Raw genomic sequence first — 19,089 nt, 5'->3', positions numbered from 1 at the left:
CTCAATTTCCATCCCAATTTAAAACAAAATGAGACACTTGCTGTCGTCCATTACAAGAGAAGAAGGAATTCTTTTGTATGGATGTTATATGAATGGTAGCATATTCTTATTCCATATTCCTTGCAACACATAGCAGATGCTCTCCAGCTGTATGAGAGCATACTGCCACCATTTGTTGCAAGAGTGTTACTACCTCAGTTGTACAGTTTCCTCGTACTGATGTGGACAAGTACACTCACCAAGCACTTTATTAGGAACACCCCGGGTCCCTCTCCCATCAGCCAAGAACAGAAATCTGAGGCTGCAGTGGGCACAGGCACACCAAAACTGGACAATTGAGGACTGTAAACATGTAGCCCGGTCTGATGAATCTGGATTTCTGCTGAGGCACGCAGATGGTAGGGTCAGAATTTGGCATCAACAGGATGAATCCATGAGCCCAACCTGCCTTGTGTCAACAGTCCAGGATGGTGGTGACGGTGTAATGGTGTGGGGAAGGTTTTCTTAACACACTTTGGGACCCTTGATACCAACTAATCATTGTTTGAATAACACAGCCTAATCTGAGTACTGTTGCTGACCATGTGCAATTCTTTGTGGCCCCAGTTTACCATCTTTTAATGGCTACTTCCAGCATGATAATGCACCATGTCACAAAGCAAAAGTGGTGGTAGAACAGGAGATTCGCAGTAGTGCAGCTGACAGATCTGCAGAAATCTTTTGGAATTCGTGCCGTGAAGAACTGAGGCTGTTTTGAGGGCAAAGGGACATCCTACCCAGCATTAGTGTGGTGTTCCTGTGGTGTGGTGTTCCTGGTGTTAGTGCTTGGTGAGTGTATAAAGTAATGTCCAAAATGTGTCTCTAGGTGTTTAAATCTAAACTTGAAAAGCAATTAACCTCCTTTTCTTCAGAGATAACTTGCGAAAAAGTGTTTTCTCACTGACCCTGCTCCTACTCCTCCTGTTGCAAAATCTCTAAATTGTGTGCAAGCCTTTATACCTTATGTCTCTGTATTTCCTCCCTCCATATTTACAGACCAAGGATGTTATATAACAGAACACAGCGGGCCAACAGGTCCTCATGCTTTTCTTCTCACCGGAAGTTCCAGATCATCATGGTCATTGATGAAATTAAACAGCTTGATAGGATGCAGCACATCATCATACAACCCCCACACTCGCCCATTGACCATCAACTCTTCTGGATTCAGACGATGAAAGGGGAATGTCAGGGAGGAGAGCTAACAACGTACTTTGCTGGGATGAGTACCGTCTGGCAGGGGGGACTCTTCATCAGTGGAACTCCATTATGACTCATCTAGTACTAAACACCCACCACTTTTCTTTACAGTGCAAAGCTTCCCTTTGTGCTGCTGAATGTGTCTCATCCCGCACTTGAGAGATGAGCACTTGGTCTCATCCTTTTGAGTAATAGGTCCACAACACAGGGACGTTAGATTGGCATACAGTTCTATAGACAGTGGTTACAACATATGAGCATGAAATTAATTAGACAGGCCAGTGCAGCTTTGTAGGAGTGATTAATAGATAAAAATGAACACAAAGGAAGAGACAGGGGGGGAACTCTGTCTGTGGTCTGTATTGCCGCAAAACTTGAGTAAGGTTTACAAGTCTGCAAAAGATTATGGGAGTTTGCATGTTCCCCCAATATTTGCATGGTGCTCCACTTATCCTACTTGGACTTGAGACGCAGCCAGAGTGGATTCCTTGTGTATCTGTGCATGCCGCAGAGAGTTCAAGCCCTCAGTGATCTCGAACATGAATCACTGGTTGAAAAGGTGGATGAATAAATGAATTTCGATTCCCAGACAACTTCTTATCTTTATGGAGTGCAAACTATATGCACATAGAATACAGAACCATCAAAATCATAAAATGTCTTCACATCAATGTATGGAGTATTCATACTGTTTTCGGTGACATACAGCAGCAACAAGAAAAATTTAATGAACCATTGCACTAAACTTGTGTAATGCTGTATTTCCTGGGTCCGAGATTTCCTGACAATTTACTGGAAGTTTCCTGGCGAGAACTATGCAATCTAGTGCTAATTATAGGGGAAATTGAGACATGGTTCAATTAGCACACTTTCAATTAATTAATTCTAACCGATTTCTTGCATAACCGACAGAGTTATGAAAATGGTATGAAATAACATATTTCTTCCCAGTAAACTTAGTTAATTTACTCTAGTGGAGAAATGTCAAACTGCAAATGAAACTGCACACTAGTTTAATACGTTAGATTTCATTCCTTGGCACTTTTCTTTTTTTTTTTTTTTTTTAAACACATGTTGACAAAATGCTGCTTCACGCGAGCACAGGGGCAAATCACAAGTGCATGTCCCGCAACGTGAGCTGAGCCCGCTGCCCTTAACTGACGCAGCTCTTACCCCCCCTCACCGCCTGGTGGCAGCAGCAGCAGCAAGCAGCAAGGCTCCAAGTGCCAGAGGTTCTTTTCTCCACGCCCTAATGAGACGTTTACTTCAAATTTCCGCATTTTGAGCTGGGAGCAGTAGAACTACATCAAAGTTTACCCCCCCCTCCCTCCCTCACTCCTTCTGTGTAGTTACATTTAAAAAAAAATATATGAGTGACAATGTCAAGGCTTCTCCTGAGAGCAAACCTAAGGAGGTGCATCGCCTCTCAGATGAGAATGGCATCTGATCAGGTAAACCGTGGTGGGCTGGTGGCAGGAGACGCTCTGAACGCTAGCGTTAGCTCGCTACATCTTGCTTGTTGTCGTCCGAAAGCCTCATGAAGCTAGCCAAGCTATCTAGTTGCTACCTTGTATTGTGAGGGACGACCTTACTGTGCAGGTTCATTGGTGATAGCTAGTAAATAAGGATGTAGGCATGTAAAAGATTGCAGTATATTGCTAATGGCTCCAATGCAATGTTGAATGTGTAACAATCATTCATTCTGAACTAAAAAAGAAAGAAGAAGAAAAAAAAAAAGCTGCTGTGTTACCAGATAGGTGCACTCCTGTTGCTGTGTAATGACGCGGAAATTGAAATATATGTACTCCTCCCCCCTAAAGACTTTAATGAATAATGCAGACAAAAGTCTGCATAGATAATAATTCATATAATGTATAAGACAATATGTCCAGCAGCACCTATAGGTTTGTAACTTATTGCAGAGACAGTATGAAAAAGGAATACATCAAAAATAAAAACATGAAAAACATCGTGTAATTCACAATGTCTTAAAGAAGAGTGGAGTTTTGTTTGTTTTGCTTTGCTCTTACAGAGATCGTTTGAGGATTGCTCGATTTTATTTACTTTTTTTTAAATCAATTAAGAAATGTGGGTTTATATGGAATAAATTGATATTCAACAAAGAGGTTTAAGATAATCTCCAGCTGTTAGATTGTCAGTCTGAGCAGATAGAAACAATACCATTTACTCAGTGAAATTTGTCTTAAGCAACTAACAAAGACATGTCTGTCCAAACCGTGTTGAAGTACTAGCAGTTAACAAGCAAGTGCAATGTTTAATCTAGTTCAGATTTACAAATTGAGACTAAAGGAGAAACATATTTACTTACTTGTTAAATTATTAAAAACTTGCACAGTGTTAAGTGAACCTCCCTTTTACTTTATTTACTTGGAAGAATCTGAGAGGGCCTTTTCAAATATGTTGTTTGTACAACGAATGAATTATAACGCATTTCCTCTGCTTATTCCAGCTTGGTGAGTTGGGCAAGGGAGCAGGCAAAGGTGGTGGTGGAGGAGGCTCGGTGAGGGAGGCAGGCGGTGCATTTGGAAAGAGAGAGGCGGCAGAGGAGGAGCGGTACTTCAGGTGAGACGCAGGTCATTATGTTAGTAATCCTGCCGTTGAAGGCTCATACAGTACCTGTATCCTTGGGTTTTCCCGCACGGTTTCAACCCGGTTTCCCTTCACTTTGGTTCCACCCGCAGGCAGAAGGAGAAGGAGCAGATGGAGGCGCTGAGGAAGCATCACGCGGAGGAGATCGATCACCACAAAAAGGAGATCGAGCGCCTACAGAAGGAGATTGACCGGCACAAGGGCAAAATCAGAAAGCTTAAACATGATGACTGAAGCGGGGAAGCCTGGCATTATTTCTCTTCCTCAGAGTCCGACCATCTTATTGCCGAGTCAATGATCATCAGATATTGATTAATTTACTGCTCGTCAAGGCAGGTTCTGTATCAGACTTAATGCTGAGATCATGAATACGAAGAAACAATAAAGTACTTAACTTTTCGCATTCCATGAAAGCTTTTGGACGTGTGTGAGTCATTGTATATCAGTCTTGTTTTCTGTCATGTCAGTTGTTAATTTGAATAACTTCGTTTGTTCGGGGGGAAAAAAGGCTGAGCCCGTATGTAGTATTTGCAGAACGGTGGAATTCGTTGGGCCGAAGTCGTGCCAGTGAAAGTCCAACCTCCGCGGTTGGACGGTTGATGGCGAAGCGTTAGTTTTTATTCTCTGCGCTGCCCGCTGACTGACTGCGGACCGTTCAGGTTGAATAGCAAAGCCACATAGCGGCGATTTATCAATCTCCTCTAGCTTTAGTGGTGTTAAATCGAAGCTACTTTTGTACCTTATATAATCTAAGGGCGTATCTAAAACCTTTTGTAAGCATTTGTTGGACCATACGAGGACGCTTGTCTTGGCATGTGAAAACAAACATACTCACCCTACTGCGCGTTTTTTCGTCCACATCTCGCGATGATTGCTGATCGGTGGCGTTGTTCGGGTGAGCCGACGACGAGACTGTAGCTGTCTGGAAATCTGTCTTGTGGGTTAGACTAAAACGTATTCTTCATATTAGACATTTTTGTACGTCCTACAAATCCATCGTTTCACATTTTAACGCACGCCACTGTTAGTTTCCTGAATTAGACTGGTAAGTTGTGCTAACTATCTGTTTGCAGCTTGTACGGAGCATGTATGTTCGATTTGTGAAAGGTGTCGGCGAGGCCTTCGTATAAACTCGTTAGCTAGTCAGCAAGCTAACCGATATCACTCTGAGCTCAACATGAGGAACATTTTTTTGGAGATTTGTTTTGCTCTCAAAATTGGAAAATGCATCTAACTGACTGTGGAATACGCCCAGACAGACTTTGTGCATCTAAATGTAAAAAAGAAATGTATCCATCTTGCTAGCTAGCAAACTGCATGTGAAGGGGGCGGAACGGTGGCTGACGGTGGTTTCTTTAAGTGACCGGGTAGTGTTACCGGACAATAACTGAATGTTTCCCCGTCAGCTTCAGTTACCAAACCGATTTGGTTACAAAAGTAATTCTATTTTGTTGTTGTTATGGTCTTAAAAATTGCCTCGTATCATTATTTGAAATTACAGTAATGGTTTTAAAGTTACATAGACCATCAACTAAATGTCAGGTTACAATTTCCATTCAATAGAAAAAAATATATAGTCAAGTCAATAACAGGTTTATGAAGGTTCGCTATATTCACACATTAATTCAGTTTGAGATAAAGAAATCCTAGTATTTGCTCCTGATCAGGAAAAATAACATTTTAAGATGAAGTTTTTTTTGTTGTTGTTGTCTTGGTTGCCATATTACAGGAGAATGGCTGCCGCTGAGGTGAACGGTAGTTCTGCCCCGGCAAAGGAGGAAGAAGAACCCATGGATGTGACAACAACACACACAGAGAACTACCAGACACTTATTGATGCTGGGCTGCCCCAGAAAGTGGCTGAAAGTCTCGACAACATCTTCCAGACAGGTGGGTGACTGTTGCTTTGGCTCCAATAGTTAAAAGTGGCTACTGTTGCTGAGGCTGAAAGTGACCATCGCTTGTAATTGTAGGCTTGGTGGCGTATCTTGACCTGGACGAAAGGGCTATTGATGCACTGAGGGAGTTTAATGAGGAGGGAGCGCTTACTGTTCTGCAGCAATTCAAAGAAAGCGATCTGTCCCATGTACAGGTAACCACGTGGATGCATGACATCCTAATTTGTGTTTCAGTGGAGTTTTATGTTAATGAATATTGTTGCAAATAATACCCCATTTGTTTCTTTTAATGTAGAATAAAAGCGCTTTCCTTTGTGGAGTCATGAAGACCTACAGACAGAGAGAAAAACAAGGAAGTAAAGTACAAGAGTCCACCAAGGGCCCAGATGAGGTGAAAATAAAGGTAAACAAAGTCACGTGGCCGAACTTTGTTTTGTAGAAGGACAGAATGAATGTCATATAAACAAGCCTCTGCAGCCAGGGAGCTAAGTTTATGTTTTGTTTTGGTTTTTTTTGTTTTTTTCAGGCTCTGTTGGAGCGGACAGGATACACCCTGGATGTCACAACAGGGCAGAGAAAATATGGAGGTCCCCCACCTGAGGACGTATTCAAAGGAACACAGCCAGGAATTGGAACTGAGGTAGATAAGTGATTACTAAGTGATAGATAAGTAGATAGATATTGAAACCTGTCTATCATTATTTTCAAGGCTGTAATATTTTAAATTGAGTGAAAAGTATTGGGTCTCTGTTGCATTATATAATTCTTAAAGTATCCTAAATATCCCTTGACCATCCAATTCTTTCTTTCTTATCAGGTGTTTGTTGGAAAAATCCCCAGAGATTTGTATGAAGATGAGCTGGTGCCGCTCTTTGAGTCTGCTGGTCCAATCTGGGACCTCAGGTTAATGATGGATCCTCTGTCTGGTCAAAATAGAGGTTATGCCTTCATCACATACTGCAATAAGGATGATGCGCAGAAAGCTGTGAAGCTTGTAAGTGGTATGGCAGGGTATTGGAAAAACTGTATCAGTCTGCAATATAACTGGAAATTTCAAATGATTACTCTTGACATTTTTGAAAATAGCATCATTCTTTAAGTTGCTGTTTATTTGCAATGTATTTGACACAGTTGTTGGTCTCTCCTTTTTATTTTCAGTGTGATAATCATGAAATCCGCCCTGGCAAGTACTTGGGAGTTTGTATATCTGTTGCAAACAATCGCCTGTTTGTTGGATCAATTCCAAAGAACAAGACAAGGGAAAGTATATTGGAAGACTTTGGCAAAGTTACAGGTTAGTTTCAAATGCACAGAGGTGGATGTGTGTTACAAACTTAATAAACCAGATCCTCTACCATGAATGATAATAGGCATGAAAACTGCAGCAACCGAGGCTTGAGATATTTTATTGTTTTATCTTACAGAGGGTCTCCAAGAGGTGATACTATACCATCAGCCAGATGACAAGAAGAAGAACCGTGGTTTCTGTTTCCTGGAGTATGAGGACCACAAGTCCGCAGCACAGGCTCGCCGCCGCCTAATGAGTGGCAAGGTCAAGGTGTGGGGGAACCCAGTCACTGTGGAGTGGGCTGACCCTGTCGCTGAGCCAGACCCAGAGGTCATGGCCAAGGTTAGCAAGTCTTGTGCCTCGTTCTTTTGCACTTCAGAAGAACACAGCCACACTCAGCAGCACTCTCTATATGGTAATCTTGGAATTTTTTTTTTTTTTTTTTTAAATCTCCATAGGTGAAGGTGCTCTTTGTCAGGAAGCTGGCCACAGTGGTGACTGAAGAGCTCCTTGAAAAGACCTTCTCTCAGTTTGGAAAGCTGGAGAGAGTAAAGAAACTTAAAGACTATGCTTTTGTCCATTTTGAAGAAAGGGATGCTGCTGTAAAGGTGTGTTGTTGTTGTTTTTTATGCTTTGGACAAATTATTTTGCATGTCTGATGAGTTTATGTAAGTCATTATAATGGATTATTCTGTTTTTGTTAAGGCAATGGATGACATGAACGGGAAGGAGCTAGGAGGAGAGGAGATTGAGATCGTCCTGGCAAAGCCCCCAGACAAGAAGAGGAAAGAGCGCCAAGCAGCTCGGCAGACTACCAGGAATGCAGGGTGAGTCAGACCGATGGAGACATGGGACGAGTCAACTGTCTGACTCATTCTCAAATAAGGAATCAATAAATGTAACACTATCCTCCCCTCTGCAGGTATGACGACTACTACTACTACCCGCCTCCACGCATGCCACCACCAGGCCGAGGTAGGGGTCGTGGTGGCCGAGGGGGCTATGCCTACCCACCAGATTACTATGGATATGAAGACTACTATGATGACTACTATGGCTACGACTATCATGACTACCGTGGTGGCTATGAAGACCCTTACTACGGCTACGAAGATGTGTACAGCATGAGGGGCCGCGGTACTCGTCCCAGCAGGGGAGGGCCTCCTCCACCTAGGGCACGCGGAGCACCACCGGCACGAGGCCGGGGCGGCTACGCCCAAAGAGGGCCACCCCTTGGTGGTCCGAGGGGTGGCCGAGGAGGGCGGGGAGCCCCTTTCCAGCCGCAGAGGGGCCGTGGTCCTCGCGGGGCCAGGGGCAATCGCGGGGGAAATGTCGGCGGAAAGAGGAAGGCAGACGTGTTTAACCAGCCTGACTCCAAGCGCCGCCAGACCAACAACCAACAGAACTGGGGGTCCCAGCCCATCGCCCAGCAGCCCCTGCAGCAAGGGGCCGACTATTCTGGTAACTATGGTTACAGTAATGACACCATGGAGTTTTCACAGGATTCTTATGGGCAGCAGTGGAAGTAGATGCACCAAAAGGTATTTGACAAAGTGACAACAAAAAAAGAGAAAAATAATAAAAAGAAAAAAAACAGGAGATTGGCCACAATTTTTTGATTGACTTTTTATTCTTCATCCCTCATGAAAAAAAGTCTGTATATATCTCAGAAAAAAACGGACAGACCCCAGAATTGGCTCGAGATGATTGGCTGGAAAGCCTTTTGGCTGAAGAAATGAACGTAACCGTTGTGGTGAATCATTTCTTACTCCTACGGTTACATTGGGACATGTGTCTTAAAAAAAAAAAAAAAACACACACACACAAAACACTTTTATTGTTACTTTTTGTTCCTGATTCTTTTAAAGCCAACAATGAACATTTACAAAAAAGTGGACATTCATTCTCAAAAGTCTGAGAGGACATTAAATAATAATATGCCTTGCAGGAGGTTTTTGTCCATGCCCTTTTCCTCCCCCTTCCTTCTTGTACTCCCTTTATTTGTGGTTTCTCATAGTTGCTTAGGGACTTGCTTGTAAATAAATGCATATGGTTAGAGCTTCATACTTCATTTTTTGCAATGGTGGAGAAAAGAATCCACAGGAAAGAAGAAATCAAAGTTTTGTAATGTTCAAAGTGTATGCCTAGCATTTCTAGAGGTAGACAAATTGTGTTTTTTTTAAAACTGATATCATAACTTCCTATGTTTTCTTTGAACTTGCCCAATAGAATTTGGTTTGGCTTACCTTAAGAGCCATAGCAGTTTGTTCTCTGATGTTCTTTGTATTTATAACTTTTACGTTTGTTCCGTTTCAATAAAACTCAGCTGAGCATCAGTCAATTGTCAGATACTCAAATTCAGTGTTGTTATTCAGTATTTGATTTGATTTTTACCTCAATTCTCACATTTGGATGAAGATCATCTTTTTCCAAGTCAAATTTTTTTGCCTCAAAGGATAATCTCAAAAGGCTGAAATTGTGCAATCAGACAACGGGACAAGAGAACTTGAAAGGTGATAAAGTGATTAAACAGGATTTTAACCCTTTATTTTTCAGTGCATGTTACACCAGACTATAGTCATTTCCTGCACTCAGAATTTAGTGAATTCACAGTATTACTAACAACTAATTAAAGGACCGAACAGTGTAAATTTGACTCCTTGCCATTGCCCAAGATTGTGCCTGTCTTTCAAACTGTGTACACAGGTAAACAGCGTATGCTTTTGTAAACCTCAGCCTACCTTCACAAAATGTTGCTCTCTGCCATTCATGAACACAAGGAAAACCTTGAGTGCTTTACATAAGTAATTTATCCTTGCTTATTGAACTATTAGTAAAATTTCGCTAATATTATTACCGTTGGTAAAACCTTTTTTTTTTTTTTTAATCCCTTTACACTTTGCCTCAAATGGTTCCTCCCTGTATTTTGTTTTTACCTCATCCTTTATTGCTTGTCCAATCAGAGCCAGCAAGGGAAACATTTTGGCCAATGTGATACAGCCAAGGAAATGCATTTCATGTGCAGAAGTATAGAAATGTGAAGAGATTTGATGATGATTTGTGCACATTTCTATGGGATGTAGTTTAATAATGCAGTACAAGTAATGTCATAGAAGTAAACATGCCTTATTTTCACAAGTGTACATTTACTGTGCTTTGCAGTATTAGTTTTTTTTCACACCTTTTTAACATAAGTGGTGAATTAAGATAGGTTGACATCTACTTAAGCATATACTGTGTACACCTGTTCAAATACACTTGAAAGATGAGGACAATCTTGGATATTGGTGAGATGTTACTCACGCTGGTATGGTCCTGATACCGACACCCTTACAACAGTTAGAGCAACATATTTGAATGGATTTGTGTTTGTATGCTGAGTTGTCTCCAATTCATTTTTTTTATTTCCAAAATCTGCACATCATCTCATCTTTTCTCTCCTTTTGAAGACACCAAGGATCTGACCATCCAAAGGGTTAAAATTCTTAAAACGTGCCTTCTGCCATAGCAAGTGATCACCTGTCAGACTCTGTTTACCATAGAAAAGTGTTTTTAGCATCTGCCTTTTGGTACCATGGTATCATTGTATTTTGTTTCATGTGTCTGTCCTCTTATTCCAACCTGCCTAGGTGGAGAAGCATTGAGAGCGGCACCACTAGAATGAGGAACTCACCTGAACGGTACTCAAGGGTGAGCTAGCCTTGCACAGAGTACTGTCTCCTCTCCTGTAGCTAATTGTAATCACTGGAGAAACACCACCCATAATTGTACTTTTTATTCTGTCTTTTTATTGTCTCCTTACTAATATACTGTACTACGGATCGAGCTTCTTAATTTAGTAGGAGTGATTTATTTTTTTTCCAGGGTATGAAGAAAACAGGTCACTAAATTTGAATGAAGAATCACTGAAAATATTAAAACCAATTGTTGTCAGCATGTTTCTGGGGTTTATAGAACACATGAAGAGTGCACATTTCCCTCACATAGTGCACATTTTTCCCCTTAAGCCAAATGAAAAGTCATGCTCATTTTAAGAGCCAAAATTGCTGTTGCTTTAGACTGGATTTAACAGCCAGAAGCCAGACAGTCAAGGATTTGGTAAGCGCTATAAACCTCGAAACCCTGCAAGCACCTGTTGCCTGTCTTGGCTTACTGCACCAAAACCACCTCAGCTGTCTGCACACACATTTTGTGAATTTGGGGGGGGGGGGCTTTCCTCTCCTACGCCGCTAGAGGTAGCAGTTCAACATGAGCACGACTAGAGCTCCATTGTTCCTATATCGGATACCGCATTTATTGGCCATTTTCAAAGCTGTAATGGTGTTAATTAATATGTAAATGTTAAATAAAGGAGCTGTTTTTAAAATGTATTCAGATTGCAGTGGGGATACCGAGTACAAATTGGTAAAATTGGCTGATTTTGGAACAATGAATATGCCTCAAAACCGATGTCTTTACCCTTTAACACCACAAGATGGCAGTAGGAAGGCTACATAATTTACAGTGTAGTACACAGGTAAGACTGGGACATAGTGACCACAGTATCTAATTGTATCATTTGACACACAAATTTGGTTTGCATTGAAGTGCCATCAAATGCTGGAGTGTCTTTAAACAGCTTCTCATGTCAGAACTGTGTCTTTATATGTTGCCTCTTGTCACCAGGCAGTAAAGGAGCTGCCCCCCATCCATGTGAATGAGTTCACAGAAATGGAAGGGACTGATTGGTAAGATTGTTCATTATCTGAACTAATGCTCAGAAAGTCTCAACATGTTTCTATTTTTGAGTTTTGTTATATTTTAAAACATAATGTCTGGTGTCCTAGTTGTCTCTTTATGTCCTGTTTACTTCCCCGCATAAGTTCTGTAAGTTGGTTTTTCAGAATTTTTTCTAAGTCTCTGTCAGAAAAGTGGCACATACAATTTTTGGGCTGTTTGTCGATGTATTGCATCACATGATATATAGTCTACAGCGGGTTTAATAGTCATGCTGACGCTTAGAAACTGATCGACTACTATTTAACATGTCCTTGTCTATGTGGCCCTTTTCTAGCTCTGAGTCAGGAGACGGTTCTCCACAAGGTGCAAACGAGACGCAGCACAGGGATTTTGCATCCCTAAGAATGATCTACTTACCCTTGAGGTCCAGCACCCATGCGGAGACAAGCTGGCTTCCCTGCGTACAGCTCAGCAGGCAGCAGAGGTGAGAAATAATTGTGGATTAGTGCAACTACTCAGGTATCGGAGAACGCTTTGGCTTGTAGGATTTGTACTGTCTGAATCAACTTACTGGTTTCAATAAATGTAAATGTCAAAGTAATATTTTTATTAACCAGTCTTCCCATCTTGAGTCTGTTTATCACTGAAGATTGGAAGAAAAGTTGTAACAACCACAACTGATATTCATGAGGTGTAAAGAGTATTGCCTTTTACAACAGTACTTATCATATGTAGTACATTAGTCTTGAGAAATGCCTATATTCTAATGTTAAATGTTTGTTTTCTTTTTTTTTTCACTTACCGCAGAAGCGTAGGAGGATACAGCTGGTGGACATGTCGTGATCCAGAGCTCCATCCAGCAGACTGCTGCTTCCTTGTCCAGCCAAAGGAAATCTTACTGTAAAGGGAAATCTGTTTCTCTTGATTGTGCAATACATTTTATTTTCCAAGTAAATATGTGTGTTTGTGTATGCATGGTTACAGTTTCTTTTAGAGATATTTTATTTACAGCATTTTAACACCTGAGCACAACATTTGCTAGTTTGGATCCTCTTGGGAAGTCAAGTTGTGCACTTCAGTAGTCAAGCCAGTTGGAAGGGGGGGGGGTGTGCATGTAAACACAACTGGCGCTGACTCTAACCTGTCCCTGCCAGTCCCACTCACTGCCTCGCCCCTGGATACTTCCACTAATTGGAGATGCATGACTTGAGAGCCTTAAAGCTCGGGTTAAATTTTGTCTTCTTTTTAGAGGCCATCTCTGCTTCGGCACTCCGAAGGGCTAAAATTGATTTCTAAACTGGTAAGCGGCCTGCTATACGCTGCAAGACGTCGTTGGGCGAAGCTGCTGGCACCACAGGTTTGTGGTTGTAGTCGTATGCCTCAGAAACCCAATGCAAAAGTCGGCCGTTTTCTCTGGGCGGCCACCGAACGTTAAATGTGGCTCCACCATTAAACAACAATACGTGAAAATGTCGGGGTGTCTCCCCTCCGGAAAGTCGTGAATCAGCCTGCTCTGAAAAAAAAAAAATGAAACTATTGCGAGTGCAACCGTGTTACGACCACAATACATTTTTTCTCATTTAACACTGAAACGTATAAGCGCGACTCGAAGCGGAAATTACTCTCATCTTTTCAAAATAAAGCAACAAGCAGTATTTTTATGAGAAAAAGTAAATACGTCTCATGTATAAATGAAGTTTGGCGTCCTTCCTCCTCAGTACAGATAATTTGTAGTTTGTATAGTACCATCTCTATGCGATCTTATTTTTTCACAATTTTATAGCCATTCCAACATAACCTTGCTTTTTAAAAAAAAAAAAAACAAGTAAATTCCAGTTTAAATCGATAATTAAATATTATTGGCTTAAACTCGTTTTTTTAATGTATGGACCACATATTAATAACCCTGAGGTATTAGAAGATCAATTTTGGATTATTAACTGTACGGTCACATGATACTCACGTCACACGTAAACCAGGGGGAAGATGGCGGCCGCCGGAGGAGAGCCCTCTCAGATTGTTTCGGATGAATTATTTCAAAACTTTTACACAGAGGTATGATGAAGCTTATCTGAATGTATGTGTTTCGAAAGTGTGGGTCGCTCTCCGTGCATCGGCTGAGGTCTGTTACTCACCGATGTTCATGTTTATCGCCTACGAGGCCTTGCACACATTAGCATCAGCTAACGATAAGAAGCTAACGTTTACTGAGCAGCTTCGTCTGTCTGATGTTAGCAGGACACCACCAAGGATCGTCTACGTGCCTACTTTACTTTTATATATGTCTATATCTGTAACAGGTGAAGCAGATTGAGAAGAGAGACTCTGTGTTAACCTCCAAGCAGCAGATTGACAGACTGCTCAGACCTGGCTCATCCTACTTCAATCTCAATCCCTTTGAAGTAAGTGTACAGATGAAGTAGTTTCATTATTAATGTCCAGTATTGTGCAAACGTTTTAGGGACTAAAAGTACTTGGCGGGCAGTTTGTTCCAAGCATCATGGAGACATTGCCAAACAGTTCTCCTGCCTCTTAATGTAATTCCAGACTGACTCCATGATGTTGATATCATTGATAGCTCTGTGGGGGCCAGACCACCTGTTGCAGGTCTCTTTGTTCTTCTTGTCTCAGAAGATAGTTATTTTGCTGTATTTTTGGGGATGGTTGTCATGCTGCAGGATGAGTTTAGGACCAATCAGACGCCTCCCTGGTGTTACTGCGTGATGGATAAGAATCTCAACATCTAAGGCCTAAAACGTTCACTCAGTACTGTATGTATTAATACATTTGTCAGTTAATAAATGTCAAAATATTGATACCAATCACGTTAATCAAGTTACTACAGCCCAAAGTGAGTCTGACCAACAGCTGATAACCCAAAGTTTTGATTTATAATGACATGGAGTGGGGAAAAACAAGCAACACATCTTGGAAATTTTTAAAAATGTGTCTGTATCTATACTTGATAAATGACTGGGATGATTGCTCTTTGTAATTAAAAAAAATCGGTGAAATTTAAATTAAATTTCTGATGTAATTGAGCCGAAATGGTCATTTCAATACTACTGTTTTAGCTTACATATGGTGCCAGTGTTTACCAGAAAAGAATCAGAGAAAAAGGGAGGTACTTGACAGGGCAAAACAGCAACATATTTACCTCATGCTTTGATCTACGTGGTGAATTTTATCACAATCAACAGGCTGACAAATCTGCTAGCATAAAACCTGCATCAGAGCGTGATAATGTTGCCACCATTACTCTCATAACAACTGTATTTTAGCATATTACTAATCTTATATTGAGACATTTGATAAAAAGGTGCTTATATAAAACATTTTGTTATCAGTAAAATGTTGATATAATCTTCAGGTGCTGCAAATTGACCCAGATGCAACAGACGACGAATTGAAGAAAAGATTTCGGGCGGTAAGCAAAAGAACTGTGGGGGGGGCGGGGCAGGCATTTAAGTGGTCTTGTCTATGGTCGTAATGATAGTCCAATCATGTGTATTCTGTTTCTTAATTCCTTATCTTTGGTTTCTTAACTGTGCAGTTGTCCATTTTGGTCCATCCAGACAAAAATCAGGATGACCCAGACCGATCACAGAAAGCCTTCGAAGGTAAAATCCTTACACCCACAGATTAATTCGTATCATGTTAACAGACATTGAAATATTACGTCCAGCTTCTGTCTTTGTGTAGGCTCTCTGTAGATAGCACAAGTTTAATTTCACCTGAACATCTCACTGTGTTGTAGCTGTGGACAAAGCATACAAACTCCTATTGGATCCTGAACAGAAGAAGAGAGCCTTAGATGTGATCCATGCAGGAAAGGAATATGTGGAGCACATGGTGAGTGTTAAACACATTTCCTTACTTTTCATTCATTTCAGGCACTTTGTGTCCATGTTACTCAGCTCTCCTGATGGGTATTTGGTTGGCAGAAAATAAAATGTTACCATTCAACAACAGGTAAAGGAGAAAAGGAAACAGTTGAAGAAAGAAGGGAAGCCATTGGACGTAGAGGAGGATGACCCTGAAGTGGTAAGTCAGTCATAAAAAATATGCACTGGGACAGTATTAAAAAGAAAATCTGATCTAAATCGAGATTACATTATAAGACAAAAATATGTATATGTATGTATTCAATTTTATATATTAAACTGTTAAATCTTTAACAATGTCGTGTTTTTAAAAAACTGTATCAGTCCACTAATTGTTGTTACAATTGGATATAGCAGTCAAAACATTAAAATTACAACCAGTTACTCAGTGTCATACATTTAATGTGATAAAAACATTAATTTAGACAAATAGGATTTTCAGAGAGGTTAATATAGCAAATATTTGGGTAACGCTTTATTTTACAGCTAATTCCGTAGAAACTTTCCTCAACCCCCCCCCCAAAAAAAGTATTTAGCTGTGAATTATTAGGATATTTATTACCAGTACAATTACCAATATTTGTCATGGTTATGTCCATCACCATATATGGGTTCTATGTGACTCAACTTGTCCTTTTCCAGTTCAAGCAAGCAGTGTACAAACAGACCATGAAACTATTCGCAGAGCTTGAAATCAAGAGGAAGGAAAGGGAAGCAAAGGAAATGCATGAAAGGTAAATTACAGTATTCAGTATTTACACTATGATTTTGTTCTACAAGACTCATTCAATGTTAACCTGCCTTCACCGCATCACTGAAATGGTGATACTATATCTGATCAAAATGTTGTTAGAGATTTCACCATTTTAAAAAAAAAAAAGTCATGGATTTCTTATTCTGTTTCTCTTTACTTACCAGGAAAAGGGCAAGAGAGGAAGAAATTGAGGCAGCAGAGAAAGCAAAGCGAGAGAGAGAGTGGCAGAAAAACTTTGAGGTGCATTCCCTCACCTTACTGGTTACTTCTTTATGAATAAAAACATGATGGTCTTGCTTTTGGCATTTCTTGTATGACCAATTTTTTGTAATACATTTTTTCAGGAAACAAGGGATGGGCGCGTAGACAGCTGGAGGAACTTCCAGGCCAAAGGCAAGACCAAGGAGAAAAAGAACAGGTCCTTCCTCAAGCCCCCAAAAGTCAAGATGGAACAGAGGGAATGATGCTGTAAAAATTGGACTTCACTAGATTCAAACCCACCATTATAAAAACCCTCAGTTCTGTGTATCCTCACGTCGTCGTCTGCAGTTAGCTGTGTAGTCGTCATCAGGGTACTTGTTGTACAACAACTTCCTCATAGTTTTGTACTTGGTTTTCTAATGTACATATTTGTGATCTGGACCCAGAGATCATACCTGCCTCATGTAAGAAAGAAACGATGCATCTTCCATTTCTGTAACTGATGAGAAAAAATGTTGTTTGTCCTTATTTTTTGCTTTTTGTTCTTTATTTTTTTAAAACTAAATAAAGCTTGGTATTAACAAGCCTACCTTACTGTGGTCTACAAAGCTGAGCCTAAAATTTCAGAAAGTAAAATGACAGATAAAGCTGAGTTCTGGAGGAGCATTATTGCTTTTGAGGATCTGGGTTTTATTACAAATCACTTTACAAGCCAATACAGTACTGAATGGATTTACACACAATACCTTGGAATACGCAAAACAGGAAAATATTTCTGGACCAGCTACCTGTTCATTTTTGGAATTAGTGTCTTGATACCCCCACTAGTTTTGCATGTTTTTAAATCTATTCAGTGAAATACTGTCAGTAAAAACACCAAACAGCAGCCAGGTGTTTGTTGCACATAATTTTCTATTTGTTGTTTTGGGAAAACTGAATAAAATCCTTTTACCTGCTTAGTTTCTGCTTTGGATTTCAAATGGTTCCACAAAATGAAACTAGCTCAGGAGTTTTAACACTGGATGAGTAAAATAGTTACACAAGTCCAACTTGTATCAGTTTATAACCTTAATATTTCATGAAAAGACACAAATAGAAATTGATACACTTTACATACTGAATCGTCGAGGAATCAAGAACAAGCACTACTCTTTCCTAGAGCAATACATTTTCTGAGGACAAATAAAGATATTAATCCAAACAAATTCACCCCCACCCCCCCGAGGTGCAAACCTCTTATTCTTAAATCACCTTTTTTCCATGAGCCCTTTTTCTCTTCAGTCTCTTGAGTACGAGGGTCATTTAAACAGTCCGATTGTCCTTAAATGTTGGGTCTCACATGATTTTACACTGATCACTTCCACCTGCGGCAGAAGGACCGACAGCAGGAGATCCACTTGTGCCTCCAATCAGTTCGTCCAGACTGAGGCCCTGGAAGGCTCCGAAGAAGGAATCGTCCTTTGCCGGGGCCGGTTTTCTAGCTGTTGTGGTCTGGTGCAGGTGGAAGAGAGGTTGAATAATATTGGATTTGCATAGTAAAAAATCTGAATTTTTTACTTTGATTTTACTGTTCACCTACCCTTGGGAGGCAGTGGTGGCTCCTGAAGTGAGTTCTTCTGACAGTCCTTTCAGTGGTCTTCTTGGCCAGCATGGCTTGCTGTCGCTTCCTGTGGCAAACAGCACAGGGCCCCAATCAGGCACAGCACATGGGCAAGCAGCTTATTCACGTGAGGAAGAGCCTTATCCCCATTAAGCCAGGGCTGTCTGGCTAAATGGGGAAGAGTCTCAGCTGGATAACCAGACAGTAACTGCAAAGTTTTAATTCCTAAATGAGTTGTCACATTGTTTGAAAATTTGAAAAACAATTCTGATTCAAAGAAAAAAAGAATATATATTATATATATATATAGAGCATGTTTATTTGGGAAGAAAATAGCACCATAAGATTAAAACACCTGTTTTAAAGATGATATCACTTTTAATTTATGAATGGATCTGTTTTGAAACAGTTCTACTGAGCCACCGTACCTTTCTCTCTTCAGTTCAGCCTGGTACACTCTGAGCCAGGAGTCCGGGACCTTCTGGCTGCTGCAGGGAAGGCTTCTCCTCCTACTGACGCTCTTCCTGCGGGTGAAGCTGCTTCTGCGGACAGACTGGCTCCTCTTGGCCCCTCTGTTGTTGGAGGTGTTTTTTCCTGACAAACAGCTGGTGAACTGCTTCAGGGGAGCGCCCAGCGACATGAGGGAATCCATTCTCAGAGTTTGTCTCTTGCTGATGTTTGTCGGTTAATTAGGTGGTGTTTCCTTGGCTTTGTGACAGTGTCAGCATGTAGGATTATACACTGTCTTTACTCTTTCTAAATCAGATGAACACAAATGTCAGTGTTGACGCTCTTCTTTTAATTTACACCAGGAATGAGGCTTTTATCTGCAAATACAAAGAACAATTATGCCAACAACACTTAACATCAGCTTGTATTAGCAGCATTACTTTCTC

At 40.8% G+C, this 19,089-nt stretch overlaps 4 protein-coding genes across 6 annotated transcripts; 3 read left to right on the top strand and 1 right to left on the bottom strand.

Annotated features, from left to right (window-relative positions):
* The first annotated feature begins 2,519 nt into the window (after positions 1-2,519).
* Positions 2,520-4,257, top strand: atp5if1a (ATP synthase inhibitory factor subunit 1a). Its single transcript, XM_040122026.1, has 3 exons — positions 2,520-2,690; positions 3,710-3,822; positions 3,942-4,257. The coding sequence occupies exons 1-3, from the start codon at positions 2,619-2,621 to the stop codon at positions 4,081-4,083; spliced, it is 327 nt and encodes a 108-aa protein (XP_039977960.1). The 5' UTR covers positions 2,520-2,618; the 3' UTR covers positions 4,084-4,257.
* A 363-nt stretch (positions 4,258-4,620) lies between these two features.
* Positions 4,621-12,775, top strand: LOC120786316 (heterogeneous nuclear ribonucleoprotein R). Of its 3 annotated transcripts, XM_040121709.1 has the most exons (15): positions 4,624-4,894; positions 5,579-5,739; positions 5,823-5,941; positions 6,043-6,150; positions 6,274-6,387; positions 6,565-6,741; positions 6,906-7,041; positions 7,172-7,377; positions 7,494-7,643; positions 7,741-7,862; positions 7,958-8,496; positions 10,665-10,725; positions 11,701-11,762; positions 12,089-12,238; positions 12,562-12,775. In XM_040121709.1, exons 2-12 carry the CDS (start codon positions 5,583-5,585, stop codon positions 10,697-10,699), a joined length of 1,863 nt encoding a protein of 620 aa, XP_039977643.1. In that variant the 5' UTR covers positions 4,624-4,894; positions 5,579-5,582; the 3' UTR covers positions 10,700-10,725; positions 11,701-11,762; positions 12,089-12,238; positions 12,562-12,775. The 3 variants fall into 3 exon arrangements, with proteins under 3 accessions (XP_039977642.1, XP_039977643.1, XP_039977641.1); XM_040121708.1 differs by lacking the exons at positions 10,665-10,725; positions 11,701-11,762; positions 12,089-12,238; positions 12,562-12,775 and having other exon boundaries at positions 4,621-4,744; positions 7,958-9,371; XM_040121707.1 differs by lacking the exons at positions 10,665-10,725; positions 11,701-11,762; positions 12,089-12,238; positions 12,562-12,775 and having other exon boundaries at positions 7,958-9,371.
* An 899-nt stretch (positions 12,776-13,674) lies between these two features.
* dnajc8 (DnaJ (Hsp40) homolog, subfamily C, member 8) lies at positions 13,675-17,182 on the top strand. The gene is made up of 9 exons (XM_040121198.1): positions 13,675-13,809; positions 14,055-14,156; positions 15,125-15,181; positions 15,308-15,374; positions 15,512-15,606; positions 15,727-15,798; positions 16,281-16,372; positions 16,557-16,632; positions 16,737-17,182. The coding sequence occupies exons 1-9, from the start codon at positions 13,741-13,743 to the stop codon at positions 16,854-16,856; spliced, it is 750 nt and encodes a 249-aa protein (XP_039977132.1). The 5' UTR covers positions 13,675-13,740; the 3' UTR covers positions 16,857-17,182.
* Positions 17,183-17,283: 101 nt separating this feature from the next.
* On the bottom strand, positions 17,284-18,868 carry si:ch211-81a5.8 (uncharacterized protein LOC560648 homolog). Its single transcript, XM_040121201.1, has 3 exons — positions 18,622-18,868; positions 18,173-18,260; positions 17,284-18,084 (listed from the first exon to the last, which is right to left on the bottom strand). Exons 1-3 carry the CDS (start codon positions 18,843-18,845, stop codon positions 17,929-17,931), a joined length of 468 nt encoding a protein of 155 aa, XP_039977135.1. The 5' UTR covers positions 18,846-18,868; the 3' UTR covers positions 17,284-17,928.
* Between the last annotated feature and the right edge of the window lie 221 nt (positions 18,869-19,089).

The sequence above is a fragment of the Xiphias gladius genome, chromosome 24 (assembly GCF_016859285.1).
Source record: "Xiphias gladius isolate SHS-SW01 ecotype Sanya breed wild chromosome 24, ASM1685928v1, whole genome shotgun sequence".
In the NCBI taxonomy this organism is placed as follows: domain Eukaryota; kingdom Metazoa; phylum Chordata; class Actinopteri; order Istiophoriformes; family Xiphiidae; genus Xiphias; species Xiphias gladius.
This window is presented reverse-complemented; position numbering and strand designations above follow the sequence as displayed.

Bases quoted from the DNA above. Each gene is read 5' to 3' on its own strand.
- LOC120786316 (XM_040121708.1), top strand. From the start codon at position 5,583: ATGGCTGCCGCTGAGGTGAACGGTAGTTCTGCCCCGGCAAAGGAGGAA. The intron at 5,942-6,042 runs GTAACCACGTGG...CTTTTAATGTAG, and splicing joins GCGATCTGTCCCATGTACAG to AATAAAAGCGCTTTCCTTTG. The intron at 6,151-6,273 runs GTAAACAAAGTC...TGTTTTTTTCAG, and splicing joins CAGATGAGGTGAAAATAAAG to GCTCTGTTGGAGCGGACAGG.
- si:ch211-81a5.8 (XM_040121201.1), bottom strand. From the start codon at position 18,845: ATGGATTCCCTCATGTCGCTGGGCGCTCCCCTGAAGCAGTTCACCAGC. The intron at 18,261-18,621 runs GTACGGTGGCTC...TGTTTGCCACAG, and splicing joins GCTGAACTGAAGAGAGAAAG to GAAGCGACAGCAAGCCATGC. The intron at 18,085-18,172 runs GTAGGTGAACAG...CACCTGCACCAG, and splicing joins GCCACCACTGCCTCCCAAGG to ACCACAACAGCTAGAAAACC.
- atp5if1a (XM_040122026.1), top strand. From the start codon at position 2,619: ATGTCAAGGCTTCTCCTGAGAGCAAACCTAAGGAGGTGCATCGCCTCT. The intron at 2,691-3,709 runs GTAAACCGTGGT...TGCTTATTCCAG, and splicing joins TGAGAATGGCATCTGATCAG to CTTGGTGAGTTGGGCAAGGG. The intron at 3,823-3,941 runs GTGAGACGCAGG...TTCCACCCGCAG, and splicing joins GAGGAGGAGCGGTACTTCAG to GCAGAAGGAGAAGGAGCAGA.
- dnajc8 (XM_040121198.1), top strand. From the start codon at position 13,741: ATGGCGGCCGCCGGAGGAGAGCCCTCTCAGATTGTTTCGGATGAATTA. The intron at 15,182-15,307 runs GTAAGCAAAAGA...TTAACTGTGCAG, and splicing joins TGAAGAAAAGATTTCGGGCG to TTGTCCATTTTGGTCCATCC. The intron at 15,799-16,280 runs GTAAGTCAGTCA...GTCCTTTTCCAG, and splicing joins AGGAGGATGACCCTGAAGTG to TTCAAGCAAGCAGTGTACAA.